The 16512-nt window shown below is 42.6% G+C and overlaps 1 protein-coding gene across 3 annotated transcripts in view; it reads right to left on the bottom strand.

Annotated features, from left to right (window-relative positions):
* slc4a10b (solute carrier family 4 member 10b) overlaps window positions 1–16165 on the bottom strand; it is a 64202-nt gene extending 48037 nt beyond the window's left edge. The window contains exons 1-2 of one of the 3 annotated variants that reach the window (XR_008386141.1): window positions 15619–16132; window positions 7942–7971 (exon numbers count right to left, since the gene is read on the bottom strand). Coding sequence is in view for 2 of the 3 variants with exons in the window: in XM_053627167.1 (XP_053483142.1) it covers window positions 7942–7971; window positions 15619–15666 (78 nt within the window). In the remaining variant the exon portion in view is untranslated. Of the gene's footprint in view, window positions 1–7941; window positions 7972–15618 lie in introns of all 3 variants that reach the window. The other 2 variants (XM_053627167.1, XM_053627166.1) reach the window with 2 other exon arrangements.
* Window positions 16166–16512: the final 347 nt, after the last annotated feature.

Below are 16512 nucleotides of genomic sequence, written 5' to 3'. Positions count from 1 at the left end.
AAGAGAGCATTTCAGGCAAGTTCACAAAGACATCAGTTATGATAGGGTGCTTTATGAGTTGAAGAACAAAGAGAGAGAATTAAATGGAGGATGGTATGAGAGAGCAATAAGTGTTATCCTGCAGTGAGGGTGAGATGGATGAAGCAACTGCCAATCGTGACACAGTTTCAGCCCACTCTGTAACAGCCAGGCAGATAACATACACACACCATGAAATAATGTATGTTGGTTTTACTATGTTCATAAGGAACTTTCACTGGCCTAATGATTACTATAGCTAATTAGTGTAATATATACCTAACCATAATCTACCTAACCCTAATCTTAACCTCAGTAACCAGAAGGAAATATTTAGACGCTTACTTTTCGAAAAGGCTTTGGTTAAGGTTAGGACTGGGTTAAGGTGCATCCATAGCATTAATTAGCTGCAAATAATAATTATGTTAATGGAAGGTCCTGACGAGTACAGTAAGACAAATGCATGTGTGTGTGTGTGTTTGAATTGTTTGTATGTGAGGATGACGCTGACACTGTTTCAGCCTATAAATAGTTCTGTGCTTGCTATGTTGCTATGCCAGCAACACTGTCCTGAAATCAATACTGAGATTATGTATGAACAGAGCAATACTGATGGTCTAAAATAAGATGCTGCCAGTCAAATCAATCAACGAACAAAACAGACCTAATCCTAAATCAAATGCCTTTGCATTTTGCGTATATGAAATCGTTCCATGATTTAGGACCAGGTGTTAAACTTATTAACAGCGTTCTAAATGTGATTTCCTCAATTAATAAATGTTCCTACATCAACATCCCTTTGTTGGTCTTGGAACACGTAACCTGTCTGTTGTCATCAGTGCATGTTTACTACTACTCCCACTCCTGAGGTGGTTCTCTCCACAACAGCTGTTGTGTAGCTCTCTATTTCACTTCATAAAATTAAGAAAATTGTTTGTTTGTTGGCAATATGGAAACACTGAACATAATTAGCTATAGTCAACATTTTAATCCTATCATACAGACTGATTCCGACCAATAACAGATAACACCTATACTCAGCATTCTACAACCAACTGTGTACTATGCAATTTAAATTAGTCAACAAACCAACGTCTACAGTGAGTCCTTTACAGACCAACACACATACTCACCGATTTAACAGACCAACACCTACAATCATTATAGACCAACACCTACAATCTCAGTACTATAGACCAACACCTATACTCAATATGATATAGACCAACAGCAACAGGGCCCAGAGGCCAACCAGTAATTCAGTTCTTGGCAGACCAACAACTACACTCAGTACTCTAGAGACCAGCACATACACTCAGTACACTACAGACCAATACCTACAGTCAAAACAAACCACCAATAAATTCAGTACCTTGCAAGCCAAATCCACTCTCAGTGCTCTACACCCCAACACTTACAGTCAGTACTTTAGAGATCAACCCCTACATTCAGCATGCTACAGGCCATTTAAACTCAATACTCTACAGACAAAACAATAAATACAGACCAGAACCTATACACTATATTCTACTGCATTATACACTATATTCTACTGTATTATACACTATATTATACACCCATACTACAGACCAAAACTTTAAAAAGGTTAGGACAAAGATCTCTCTGGCAACCTTCCGTCTTTGGGAGACAATGGTGTAGCCTCTGTTTCGGGTGAATTTATTTGCACCTTCTCAAGTGGCTGTACAAGCCAGCCCGTGAGTGGCAGTCCCAGTTGCAGTTGCAGCAGACAAACTGAGTCGCACGCTGTGGCTGAAATTGCCGCGCCTTCCTCCTGTCTCTCTTGTCAGCAAGGTGCTTAAACCTGTCCTTCTCCGCTTTCTGAGTGCCCCGACTAACGGCAAAACGCCAGGCTGTACGGTCTTCAGCGCTGGATTCCCATGAACTAGGGTTGATGCCGCATAATCTCATGTCCTTTTTTCAGACATCTTTGAATCGCAGTCGGGGGCGTCTAATTAGCCGTGAACCCTCGGCCAGCTCACCATACAGTAGATCTTTGGGAATGCGACCAGGATCCATTCTTCTAACGTGGCCAAGCCAACAGAGACGCTTCTCACAGAGGATGGCAAACATGCTGCTCGTGTTGGCGCGCTCCAGGACTTCTGCATCGGGTACCCTGTCCTGCCACTGTACATGGAGGATGCGTCGCAGGCACCTCAGGTGAAAGCTGTTGAGCTTCCTCTCATGCCTAGCGTAGGTTGTCCAAGTCTCACCACCGTAGAGGAGTGTGCTTAAAATGCAGGCCTGATAGACACGCAGCTTGGTTTTCACAGTAAGGTTTTGCCACACGCTGTGATTTAGTCTGACCATGACTCCAGGTTGCATCCATCTATGGCAATGCTGGGAGGATGGTCTGTGCCTTGAGCCATGATGTTGGTTTTCTTGAGGCTAATGGTCAGCCCAAACGTGGGAGAGGTGACTGACAAGCTGCTGCAAACCTTCCTCCGTATGTGAGATCAGGGCTGCGTAGTCGGCGAAAAGCATCTCATGCAGGAGTAACTCAATGACTTTGGTCTTGGCACGAAGGCGGGAGATGTTGAAGAGCTTGCCTTCAGACCTGGTGTGTATGTAGACTCCCTCACTACAGTCTCTGAATGCATATTGGAGGAGCATGGAGAAGAAGATACCAAAAAGTGTGGGCGCAAGGACACAACCTTGTTTCACTACGCTGCTAACTGGAAAAGCGTCAGATGTTGCACCGTTGAAGCAGACTGTGCTGTGAATGTCCTCATGGAATGCGGTGATGACTGCCAGAAGTTGTGGTGGACATCCGATCTTCTTCAGTAGTTTGAAAAGTCCGCTCCGGCTAACCAGGTCAAACGCCTTGGTCAAATCAATGAAGGCGATAAAGAGGGGCATCTGCTGCTCTTGACATTTCTCCTGAAGCTGGCGTAGTGAGAATATCATGTCTACGGTTGACCGGCCAGCTCGGAAGCCACACTGAAACTCTGGGTAGACTCGAGAGGCTAGGATCTGCAGACGTGTCAGGATAACCCGGGCAAACACCTTTCAAACTACGCTCAGTAGGGAGATGCCCCGATAGCTGTTGCAATCGCTGCGGTCCCCTTTGTTTTTATATACGGTGACGATGTTTGCGTCTCGCATGTCATGCGGGATATATCCCTGTTCCCAACACAAGCATAGAAGTTCGTGCAGGGGCTGGAGTAGTGCAGGCTTCCCGCTTTTCAAGATTTCTGACGGGATGCCGTCGCTCCCTGGAGCCTTACCACAGGCAAGGTGGTCGATGGCTGTTCTGAGCTCTTCCATGGTTGGCGTTGTGTCTAGCTCCTCCATGGCTGGTAGGTCTGGGATGACATCCAGAGCAGTCTTTTGAGCATCCAGAGCAGACAAGGATAATTCATTATTAACATAGTCTTGTTACTCATTTGCATCAATTTGAATAAGCTAGAATTATAATTCAATCAAACCTCGATGTTTTATTGAATGAAATAGAAGTAGTTCTCATAAGTTTTGGGGAGAGAGAGAGAGAGAGAGAGAGAGAGAGAGAGTGTTGATTGTCCTTTATGTTGGGCTGAAATTAATTCAAACTCATTTAGACACCAACCCCAACACTGAGTCCTATGCAAACTAATTCAGTACTATACAGATCAACCAATAAGTCAAGTACTCTACAGACCAATGTCTACAGTCAGTACAATAAAATCAGTACTTTACAGACCAACGCCTACTCTGAATACATTACAGATAAAGACCTACTCCCAGTGCTCTGCAGACCAATACCTATACTCAATGCTCCAAAGAACAACCAATAATTCAGTACCCTACAGACCAACACTTAGGCCCTGTTTACACTAGTGTGTTTTCGTTTTTAAATGCATAAATTTCTATACGGTTACGCCTGTTGTCTACACTACTCCGGCATTTTCGACCCTCGAAAATGGACACTTTTGGAAACGCAGAAGACCCCGTTTTAGTTTGAAACCTCCGGGCTGGCGTTTCAGTGTAAACAGACCAAAACGAAGACTTTTGAAAACGAAGGCGTGGCTGTCCACATTCACCCCCTGACAGTGTCTTCTGGATCATTGCATATCCTTCCTTGATTCATCAAGCCCCTACCATATGACCATTACGCTACCTTGATCATATACACAACACCACGGAGACTGAACCGCAAGGTTTGCTGGCTTTGTTGTCATTCTTATGATTAGAGCAATCGGCAACAAATCTCATTTCATGGAATGCCGGCAATCATGCTCATTGTTGTGCCTGCCGGTGACTAGCAAACAACTTCCTGTTTACACTTGTTTGAACATGCCCAGTGTGCATGAATGGTCATGTGACATGCATTTTCGGTCGTGTAGTGAAGGAGATCGTTTCTGAAACACAACGGAAATGCCAGTGTGGACGTGGATCGTTTTAAAATGAAAACGCACTAGTGTAAACAGGGCCTTACACACAGCCCAACTAAGAAATCCAGCAGTTTACAGACTAACACCTACAATCAATACACTACACACCAACCAAGAACATACAATATATACTCAGTGCTTTACAGACCAATGCCTACACATGGTACGCTACAGACCAACACTACATTCAGTACTCTACAGTAAAATAAATCCAATACTTTATAGACTGACTGAAATCAGTTCAAAGCTACTACTTTTTAACATTATGTTACTGACAAAATCACAAAGCTTAATTATATTAGTGCCACATCTAGGCAAATATCAATCATTGTCTACATTTTGAAAATAGGTCAGTTTGACATGAAATGTAGAAATTTTAATTGATTTACCCAATATAGTTCAAGCTCCATGCATTTATGCATTTAGACAATCAGTTTATAAGCTTGTATGGGAAAGAGGGGTTAAGAGAATTAAAGGTCAGACTTCACAACTGCTTTGATGCATCCATAGACAAAGCCTCTTAAACAGTGCCTGCTGGGTAAAAGCATACAGGAAAACAGCTTTGTATTAGTGCCTCTACATGTGCTATTACAGTCTGGTCTCTGTGCAGTGCAGTGCTCCATATGACCAGTGCAATGCAGCACAAAGAGGCTGCAACAAGACACTGCTGCTGCATATCACACAGTGCTACTGTAGGTCACTACTAAATGGCATTCATAGAGCTGAGCTGAAGGAACAAATCTTTCTCAACATGAGCAAATGACCTTTAGTCAAGTACTGAACCATGTTAGCAAAAGTAAAATGCCAGACAAATACAAAAAAAAACCCAACACAGCCAGTTCTGGGTTCAAGTGCAGTAGTATCAGCATACCTGTGATTGGAGCTTGCTGTAGAGGTCCAAACTCATGACTGCCAAGCACACAGTCAGTCAGATCAGACAGTTGTATAAAAGTGGATATGTGTAACACCTGAACTAGAGTGTCTTCACACTGTCTGGCACACTGTCTTATCGAAGATATTAATCTACTGTGCTCATTCTCATTCTCTCTCTCTCTCTCAATCTCTCTCTCTCTCTTTCTCACTCTCACCTAGAGTCTGGGGCTTTAAACAGGTAACCACCTACATTCTGCTACATTCAGTTCTGCTCACCTCCTTCCCAAGGACACTCTGGGAGTTTCTGCTTGAGACCAGTCAGAGAATCACCTGAAACCTACCCCTGCCTCTCCTCTCTCTCACCCTCTTTAACAGTTCTCTATTAAGGCAAAGAGCAAAGGACCATACAGCCATCAGCACTATTAGCTCAGAATAGCTGCAATGTGCAGGTCAGGGGAACAGGTGAACTATCTACAATATACACAATGAGACACAAAGAGGCTCACTGTACTGCTTCACAGTTTGCAGGGTAAATGCAGTTTCATTCACTTTTTAAGGCTTTTTAATTTAGATACGTTGGATATTCAATTCAGTTCAGTTTCATTTGTATAGTGCTTTTAACAGTGGACACTGCCATAAAGCAGCTTTACAGTAATAAAAACATTCAGGACATACATTTTAAATGTACTAATTTGTACATAATAAGCAAGCCAGAGGTGATGGTGGCAAAGAAAAACTCCTTGAGATGATATGAGGATGAAACCTTGAGAGGAACAAGACTCAAAAGGGAGCCCATCCTCATCTGGATGACACCAGACAGTGCAATTATCAATCCCTTCTATAACTGTGTGCTACATGGTCAAAAAATGCAATTGTGTAACCAGGATATTAATTACTGTTTTCACATGAAGTCTGTTTTGTTGAACTTATCCACTGTTCACTAATGGAGACTTGAGTGCAATTGTAGTCATAAGCCGTCATAGCATAACTGTTCATATGACTTGTTGTCCAAAGCCATCTTCATAGTTTTTTAAGTGGTAACATCCTCAATAATGTCAATGATCTTTTATATAGAGAGCAACATTAACATGAGAGAATATTTTAAGCAAATCCTATGCAGCTCATAGCAGGTAGATATACAAAGGCTGCAGATGTATTGACTATTCAATGACATTTAATTATTCACATTTCAATCTGTACTAAAATCTTAGCTTCTTAAGATCTTCTTAAGGCCTTTGAACAATAACAGCAGGAAGAAAACTTTGACACTGGACTGAGAGTGTGTCTAGAAGCAAGGGTCTTTGTGCCCTCCTGAAGGAAAGAGATACTGTAGCGTTTTCAGTGCTGCCAGTTTCCTGAGGATACGTAGCATTCTGTATTATATTCTGACTCTCTGTTACCGCAAATGTTGGCAGCTTCATTGCTCTCATAGATAATTGAGGAACAGCTTTATAATTCATGTTGTGTCATGTTTCAAGGATTGAATAAAAAATTAATAACCGTCTCCCTCCTTTTGCATCCACATACATATCAGACATATCACAACTGGCTATGTAAAATACATAGCTGTGGTCCTAACTCTACCATAGCCTTAGAGTAGAGCATGCCGAAATGTCAACTTTTCCAAAACAGAAACAATAAAGACTGTGCAGCTATGCTATGTAGAGTGAGACCAACATTGAACAGTCACTCAGAACAGTCTCTTAAGAAAGAGAGTTTTAGCCAGCTAGTCTCTAGCCTCTTTTTTTAAAAAAAAATAATAATAATAAATTTAAAAAAAAAAAGGAGGAATGATTTTAACTCAAACACTTTCAAAACTATAAGATGTTTCTGATTTCATGAGAATTTACCAGGATGTATATTGACAGAACACTATTAACTTTTAAATTATAACTATTAACTTTCTATGCATAACCCTTTCTGTTGGTTGAAAGCTTCATGCCGAGCCACCCCTGTCAACAGAAATGCATTCCCCATACCCTGTAAACAAGCAGAGACACTTTCACTCAGTCTCTGAAAAAATGGAGTAACTCTACAGATCTGTGCCACTCAGTATCTTAACCTAGTTTGCTCCACAGCGCCGTCTGTCTTTTCAGCTTGGAGAAGCTCCAGACGTCTAGAGGCATTAACTACAGTCTCTGCTCAGACAGAATCAAGATGACCACTTACGTACATCTACTGTGCCCAAGTGCGCTATTATTATACAGACTTTTATTATATTAAAGTACTTGTATAAGGTAGCCTGGGTACTTAGCTCTCTTTTGTACTGGGTGATTAATCAGGATCATACAACACAGAGGAACATTTTTACACTGATAAGGGTTAGTCTTGGTTTAGAATGTATAATACCTCTAAGGACTAAATTACTTAGTATTTGTCTAAAGAATAAATGAACATGTCTGAGTTAGTATTTGCAGTAAATGTTCTATGAACCCATGTCCTTGGATGCACATATTCTACATGTTTTATCCTTTAAAAAAGCATTTATTTAAAAGTACATACTTACACCATGACTAGAGAACCTTTTGTGTATACCAGTTATCACAAAAATAAGTAAACATACCAAGTAGTAACTAGGGGAAACTGGCAGTGCTTTAGTGCTTTAGCAGGAGATGAAATGAAAATACAAATTCAGAGAAATGAAATAAAGCAGTCAACTCACCACACTTCTTCCTCGGGAAGGTGTTATTACCTGCAAAAGCAAAAATTCTCTGTTACAGTCAAACAATGCAATTTCAGACTCTAGTAATAAGCTCATTTTACCTGTACTTGTAGATTAAAGCATGTTTATGAGTTTCTGTTTTCTGTTACTGTTGTGAGAGCAAATGTTTTCCATTTTAAATGCTCAGTGTTTAGAGATATAGAAAGGGCTTTTTAAAATAAATGAAAACTGAGTCTTTTTCACAGTAGGTTAATTTCGTGTATAGAGCCTTATATTCTGTGTACAAACAAGCAGATACAAACATATTAATACATTTACTGATATCTTGTTCACGTTTGTTTAATAAGTGACTACATCACCACGGGATTTACCCTGTGGATTTCATGCTGTGTAAGGTTGTCTTATTATTTCCATATGTTTGCTATATTACCAAAGAAAACACTTGTACTAAAAGATTTCACTTCTGTATGTAGAATAATGGTGTGTTGTACATAGAGTGGTTGTCATATCTTTTTTACATTATTTACATATTATGGATGGTTATTACGTACAACTTAGATGGCAACTATTTAGGACTTTCTGTCACGTATCAAGAAACTCTGGACTCCACTTCCCATCAGCCACTGCACTGCACTAGCTGTCACATGACCACCTGCACCTGACTCACGTTTTGTTAATGAGCACTCGTGTGTACATATAGTCCTTGTCTGCACTGTTTGCTTGTCTTTTGTTGTCTTAGACTCTGGTTGTTTATGTCTCGGTGTTTTGTTTCATGCCACAGTGTTATTCCACGTTGTCTTAGTGTCTTTGTTTCTTAGTACGTTTATTTCAATAAATGTCATTATCTGCACTTGCTTCTGGCTCAACCTCGATTCGTGACAGAACGAAAGACCCACTATCAGAAGCAGCAGATCACCACGATGGACGCCTGGTTTGCAGCATATGCGGAGTGGTATTTAGGACTACTGGAGCAGGGAAGAAGGACAGATGAACTGCTCGCTCAGAATAACCGCATGCTAGGCCTGCCGCAGCTGGACAGACCATGCACCAGGCCACACCCGGCGTTTGTAAGGGACTACGCCATGACACGCCGACAGGAGGGGGAATTTTTGGTCGGGGCTGAGACCAACTCCCACCCTCCCTCCCCTATTATGGATCTCGCTCAGCCATCATGCCCCGCCGAGGACGTCGCTCCGCTTTCATGCCCCGCCGAGGACGTCGCTCCGCTTTCATGCCCCGCCGAGGACGTCGCTCCGCTTTCATGCCCCGCCGAGGACGTCGCTCCGCTTTCATGCCCCGCCGAGGACGTCGCTCCGCTTTCATGCCCCGCCGAGGACGTCGCTCCGCTTTCATGCCCCGCCGAGGACGTCGCTCCGCTTTCATGCCCCGCCGAGGACGTCGCTCCGCTTTCATGCCCCGCCGAGGACGCCGCTCAGCCTCCCTGTTCGGCTGTGGACGCCGCTCAGCCTCCCTGTTCGGCTGTGGACGCCGCTCAGCCTCCCTGCTCGGCTGAGGACGCCGCTCTGCCTCCCTGCTCGGCTGAGGACGTCGCTCTGCCTCCCTGTTCGGCTGAGGACGTCGCTCTGCCTCCCTGCTCGGCTGAGGTCGCCGCTCAGCCTCCCTGTTCGGCTGTGGACGTCGCTCTGCCTCCCTGCTCGGCTGAGGACGTCGCTCTGCCTCCCTGCTCGGCTGAGGACGTCGCTCTGCCTCCCTGCTCGGCTGAGGACGTCGCTCTGCCTCCCTGCTCGGCTGAGGACGTCGCTCTGCCTCCCTGCTCGGCTGAGGACGTCGCTCTGCCTCCCTGCTCGGCTGAGGACGTCGCTCTGCCTCCCTGCTCGGCTGAGGACGTCGCTCTGCCTCCCTGCTCGGCTGAGGTCGTCGCTCTGCCTCCCTGCTCGGCTGAGGTCGTCGCTCTGCCTCCCTGCTCGGCTGAGGTCGTCGCTCTGCCTCCCTGCTCGGCTGAGGTCGTCGCTCTGCCTCCCTGCTCGGCTGAGGTCGTCGCTCTGCCTCCCTGCTCGGCTGAGGTCGTCGCTCTGCCTCCATGTTCCGCTAAAGACGTCGCTCCTTTTCTTTGCTTCTCTCAGTATGTCGCTCCCCCTTCCTGCTCCACGGAGGACATCGTTCCCCCCTCATGCTCCACGGAGAGCATCGTTCCTCCCTTGGGCCTCGCGGAGAACCTCGCTCCTCTTCCTGGCCTCGCGGAGAACCTCGCTCCCCCCTTGAGTCTCGCGGAGAACCTCGCTCCTCTTCCTGGCCTCGCGGAGAACCTCGCTTCCCTTCCTGGCCTCGCGGAGAACCTCGCTCCCCCCTTGAGTCTCATGGAGAACATCGCTCCCCTCTCCTGTCCCGTGGAGGACGTCGCCCCGCTTTTATGCTCTGCCGAGGATGTCGCCCCGCTTTCATGTTCAGCTGAGGAAGTATCTCAGCCTCCCTGTGCCGTTGTGGAAGCCGCCCGGCCTCCTGGTTTTGCTGGGGACATTTTTTCCAGGGGGCCAGGACCACCCGATGGAGGACGTATAATTTTGGGCGCTCCGGGAGTAGCGCCCTTGGGGGAGGGTTCTGTCACGTATCAAGAAACTCTGGACTCCACTTCCCATCAGCCACTGCACTGCACTAGCTGTCACAGGACCACCTGCACCTGACTCACGTTTTGTTAATGAGCACTCGTGTGTGTGTGTGTGTGTGTGTGTGTGTGTGTGTGTGTGTGTGTGTGTGTGTGTGTGTATATATAGTCCTTGTCTGCACTGTTTGCTTGTCTTTCGTTGTCTTAGACTCTGGTTGTTTATGTCTCGGTGTTTTGTTTCATGCCACAGTGTTATTCCACGTTGTCTTAGTGTCTTTGTTTCTTAGTACGTTTATTTCAATAAATGTCATTATCTGCACTTGCTTCTGGCTCAACCTCGATTCGTGACACTTTCTGGTAAATTAACTTATGATTGTTGTTATACTGTGTACATACTGTATAATTCATACAGTTTTTTGTAATACACAGAAAAGTGCATTCTCTTTTGTATATGACTACAAGGCTACAGTATAAACAGTACCTTAAGAATCAGTGTGGACTGTATCTTATTCTGTATAAGGCCACTGATAAAGTCAACTGATTAGCTTCCTTTCATTCATCAGTAACCTCTTTATCATAGTCAGGATTGCAGGTGGATATCAAGAATACTGGGAGAATAACCTTAAATGGAAAGCCAGTCCATCGCAGTGTACCGTGCACAGACACATTCACACATTCATTCACACTTGGGGGCATTTTCGAGAAATCAATCCAAGTACCTGTTTTGGGGAGGCTGGAAGAAACCAGAGAACCAACAGGAAACCCACTAATATACAGGGATAATATGCTTAGAATCACCGCACAGAATATAAGAAGAACCGAGGGCCCTGGAGCTGAGGCAGCAATGCTACATGCTGTGCCATCCTGATTAGCTTTATTCACCGCAATGATCATTTATTATGGTATAGCTCAAACCTCAATTCATACAAAATCTATACTTATAATCATAAACTCAACACACTGAAAGGAAGAGATATAAACCTCTAAATGCCATAAGCAGTAATTTGTTTGTGCAATCTTGATATCTACTGATTACAGTTATATTATATCATATATTATATTATATAATTAACATTATACAATAATATTATGCAATAATTAATATAATATTATACTTTTGTGTACCTTTTTTTGTAATAATAAATCTTCACTGTTTATACCCTTGTCCTCAGTACTACAACCCCAATTCCAAGTTGGGATGCTGTGTAAAATGTAAATAAATGTAACTAAAAACAGAATGCAATGATATGCAAATCTCAAAAACCATGCAACAAAAATGCAATTAAATGTGATACTGATTTTCACCCTTGAGGACCATTATTCTGAAATTGTTCCACAAATTGTAGATGCAGTTTTTCGCAGATTGGTGAACTTCTGCCCATCTTAACTTCTGAAAGACTCTGCTTCTCTAAGATACTCTTTTTATACCCAATCATGTTACTGAACTGTTGCCAATTAACCTCCAGCTGTTTCTTTTAGTATCACTTACTTTTCCAGCCTTTTGTTGCCCCGTCCCAACTTTGAGACGTGTTGCGACCATCAAATTCAAAATTACCTTATTTTTTCCTTAAAATGGTACATTTCCTCCGTTTAAACATTTGATATGTTTTCTATGTTCTGTTGTGAATAACATATGCGTTTGTGAGATTTGCAAATCGATGCATTCTGTTTTTATTTACATTTATTTACATTTTACACAGTGTCCCAACTTTTTTGGAATTGGGCTTGTATACTATTTTAAAAACCAAAGCACATTAGCCATAGTGAAACAATGTAATGTTACTTTGCAAAAGTTGGATTCATAATTCCAACTAAAGGATTAATATGTCAGAGCAAGCCCGCATTAAGCGCCAGATCAGAGCAATCTGACCCCCTCATACCAGCAAGTTCATGACGGGTGCACCAGAAGGCTATGTTTTTAAGGTCACATAAAAGCTGCTTTTCGGTCAACTGCTCAGGGATAATGAACGGAAATCTGCTCAGAAGTGATTAATCGTAGGGGTTTGTGCTTAAATGTCATAAAAAAGATATTCATACATACATCTGGTATTTTCATAAACTGGTGTTCTTCATCCACCCCTGCAAAAACACACTCTAGCACTCAGCACTCAGGTTGGCTGAGTGGGAGAAAATTGTGGCTTAATAGAGAGACTCTCGCCCACAAGCCACATTGCTAAGGCCCAGCTCAAGCCTTACAGAATGGATTATAACTCTGTAAAAATGGTTTGGTAAGCAAACGTGCACATTAATAGCTAAATTTGGAACCAAGGGTCCTATTTCAAGCTCATGGGGACATTTAAGGCTCTAATGAATTATTCAGTACAGACCTAATCATTGGGTTAAGTAGAATGAACAATAAAGAGTCAGGTTATGATTAATGTAGCCACTGATCACTTTCTCAATTTTTAGTTCCTGGGGAACTCTGAAAATAGGTTGAGTGGCTCTGGTAACTGATGGGCTGGTAAATGGTCTAATAATGAATCTGCACAGGAAACGTCATTACACTAGAATGTCTTTGCCCGTTATACTGTCTTATGAGAGAAGAACGCACATCCCCAGATTCTAGTATGCATTCAGCAAAACAGCAGGTCTCATAGAAATACTAAAGACATATTTTGTCTTTTTTTGTGTATTATGTAAGTCATATTTTGTGAGAACACATTAGTGGGCATCGTTTTTGCTTCACACGTGCAGGATCCCCAGTTCGACAATCAGCTTGGGTTACTGTTTGTGTGGAGTTTTACATGTTCTTCTCATGCATGGGTTTCATCCGCGTTCTCTGGTTTCCTTCCACCTTCCACTCCTGTGGATGTGTGCACGGTGATGCTTTGCAATGGACTGGCATTCCATGCAGGATATATTTCCACCTTATGTCCAGTGTTCCTGGGATCGCCTCTAGATCCAACATGACCCTGACCAGGATAAAGTAGATGCTAAAGATGAATGAATGAATGAATGAATAATGAATGAATTAATAAGGTAATTTAAAAAGCCACATCTAAACACCTCTTTGTTCCAGATACTTAATGTTCAAACATCTATGAAACTACAGACTGTGCTACAGTCTTAAAAATTAAGGTTCTTCAATGGTTCTGATAAGAACCTTCTTCATATCAAGAACATTTTTTCATTATATAGGTTCTTGAGTTGAGTTCTATGGTTCTTTGGAGATTAAAGAAGTCCTTGTTAGGTTTTTCAGAACAGTGTATTAAGTCTTCAAGGTATCATCTGTTAACAGGTTAAAGTAAAGCCCTGCTGAAACCATCCATATTAAAATAGTAAATAGTATCTCAATTTATTGGTTTGTTAAAACAATTTTATTTGCATGAAAAAATGCTAACAAACAACCAACCTCTGCAGTAAATTTCTATTAACTTTAACTAGCCTGTGTATTATAATTGTTAATGATACAACTATTGACAAGATTCATCTGATTGGTTCTTTAAAAAAAGAAAAAGAAAGAAAGAAATGACAGATGAGGCAGCACAGGGCAGCTCTGATCGTTTCTCCTTCTGAGTTCTAAAGACTTTTAGCTCACAGCTGGCCCATCTTCATGGTAATATTCTTCAGCCTATCATTGTCTACTAACGCATTGTATACTTCTTTCTTCCATATTCCAACTGAAATGTCTCCCATCCTTACTAAAATCTCAAACAATACCATCACATACGACAATGCTAAAGACATACCCAATTCTACTTCAATGCTATCAACACAATCCTAACGGCTATCCACTGTGTACTAAAGAAAAGATTCATACAAGGTTGAGAACATCTCTGAGACCAGGTTACCCCCCCAGTGGGACATATCATGCAACAGAGTTGTAAGCTGGGACCCAAAACACCCTGGGCACTGTGAGAAGGAATATCAATATCAGAACACTGACTGATAACTGCTAAATCCACCACAACCCTGACCTGGATAAAGAGGTTACTGAAGATGAATAAATATCTACTACATTTCAACATCTAAACCTGCAACATAAATAGTTACACTATAGAAGAATGCACAAATCTTAATTTTTAATTCTTAATCTTAATCACAAATCTTAAGAAACCTAATTCTTTCACTGTTATGCTACAATGTACCAAGGGTCCTAGTGTTGTACTCTATAGTACAATTTGCAATTGGAATCTTGTCTGGGATAAATGATAAAGTGTAATTAAGAATTATTCATATATTATTCATGATATTTAAAGATTCAGCTCTACCATCACAGTATTTTGCCTTGCTGTTATGATATTGCTTCATCTAATACACCTTACCTATATCTTATATAGCAGTGGTCACCAACCCTGTTCCTGGAGATCTACCTTCCTGAAGACTTTAGCTCCAACCATAATCGTGCCCACCTGACCATCTAATCTTTGACTTAAGAAGTGTACTTAAACTGGTTTGTTAGGTTTTGGTTGAGGATGAAACTTGCAGGAATATAGATCTCCAAGGACAGGGTTGGTGACCACTGTTACATAAAAATGTGTTGAATGTACAGCAACTTTAGTGTCAAGTAACCTGTCAAAATGTCCATTGTATATATTTGCAAATGAAATCATCTGACAGTTCTCACATCCCAAGCGACTTACACCATAAATAGCCTGAAATAAAAGTATGGCAGTAGAAGACTACAGGTTTGCTTAAGGCGTCACTGTTGCGTGAAGAACCTCTGCGTATGCTGTTGATGTGTAAATCAACTTCCCCACGTCCTCTGAGTCTGCGACACTTGCGGCAATGCGTGCTAATGCTTTTCCCACAGCATATTTTCTATTCAGAGGATAAAATAACATCACCGTTATCTGTTGTAATAGGCTAATCCTAGGAATGAATTCTTTCAGCATTCGTGCATATCATATGTGCCGATTATGAGCTATGAGACGCACTGCACAGAGCCGCAGTATTCAGTCACAGTTCACCGCACAGCCTGTGATCAGACGCGGCCGACTGCAATGTAGCTGTAAATGCGCATATTGCTTATGGCGATGAAGAGACCCCACATTTCTCCCGCTATCCGATGAAACGCTGGAAAAAATGAATTTGCACCAGGCTGCGAATGCGCACCGGTCTACAGAGTCAGCATGGGCGTTACATTTACGCAACGTGTTGAAAGAGAATCTTACCGTGGGAAGCAGCGGCTCCATTTGAGCGCTCTGGTCCTTCAGGTCCATCTTGGCTTACCTACTAGTCGGCTGTGCTGCTTTAGATGTTCTGCTTCTGTGAAGCGGCACTGACGCTGTAAGCATCGACAAAGCGTGATCACATGTTTAGTAAAGTAGTCAGGCCAACCCTAATATTATTACTCTGGAAGGGGTGCATCTCTTGCTCTCTCTCTCTCTCTCTCTCTCTCTGTGTGTGTGTGTGTGTGTGTGTGTGTCTGTCTGTCTGTCTGTGTGTAAAGTGCACTGTGACGCATTTAATACTCACTGACACACTATGAACGTTGGAGGATACAATTTTCCTTTAAAGGGTTGCTCTATATTAAGTGATATGGATTGCATCACAAAAAGTCATCCTACCAAAAACCTTACTATTGTTTCAAAATTAAAGGATTTACCTTTAATTTATTTTTGTTGTTGTTGTTTTGTTTGGATTTCATTATTCATTCATTCATTCATTTTCATTAAATGCTTTATCCTGGTCAGGATTGCAGTGGATAAGGAGGCTATTCCTGGAACGCATAGGGCAGGAACACACACACACGCACACCTTTGGCAATTTGGCATAACCAGTCCATCTACAAGCATGTGTGTGTGGGAGGAAATCCATGCAGACAGGGGGATAATATGCAGTACTCCACAAAGAGAGTAACCTGATCTCAGGATCGAAATGGGGACCCTTGAGCACTGAGCAGGGGCATTATCTGGACTGATACTCATCTGGGGCTGAGCCCAGATTGACTGTTTCCATGCATTTTTATCTTGCATGTGAAGGCTAATTGCTTTAAAACAGTTTCTCAACTCCTTTCCTCAGACACCCCCCCCCCCCCCCCCCCAACACACACACACACACATACA

Source organism: Ictalurus furcatus, chromosome 6 (assembly GCF_023375685.1).
Source record: "Ictalurus furcatus strain D&B chromosome 6, Billie_1.0, whole genome shotgun sequence".
In the NCBI taxonomy this organism is placed as follows: Eukaryota; Metazoa; Chordata; class Actinopteri; order Siluriformes; family Ictaluridae; genus Ictalurus; species Ictalurus furcatus.
Note: the sequence above shows the minus strand (reverse complement) of the source record. Positions and strands in the feature narration are given on the sequence as shown.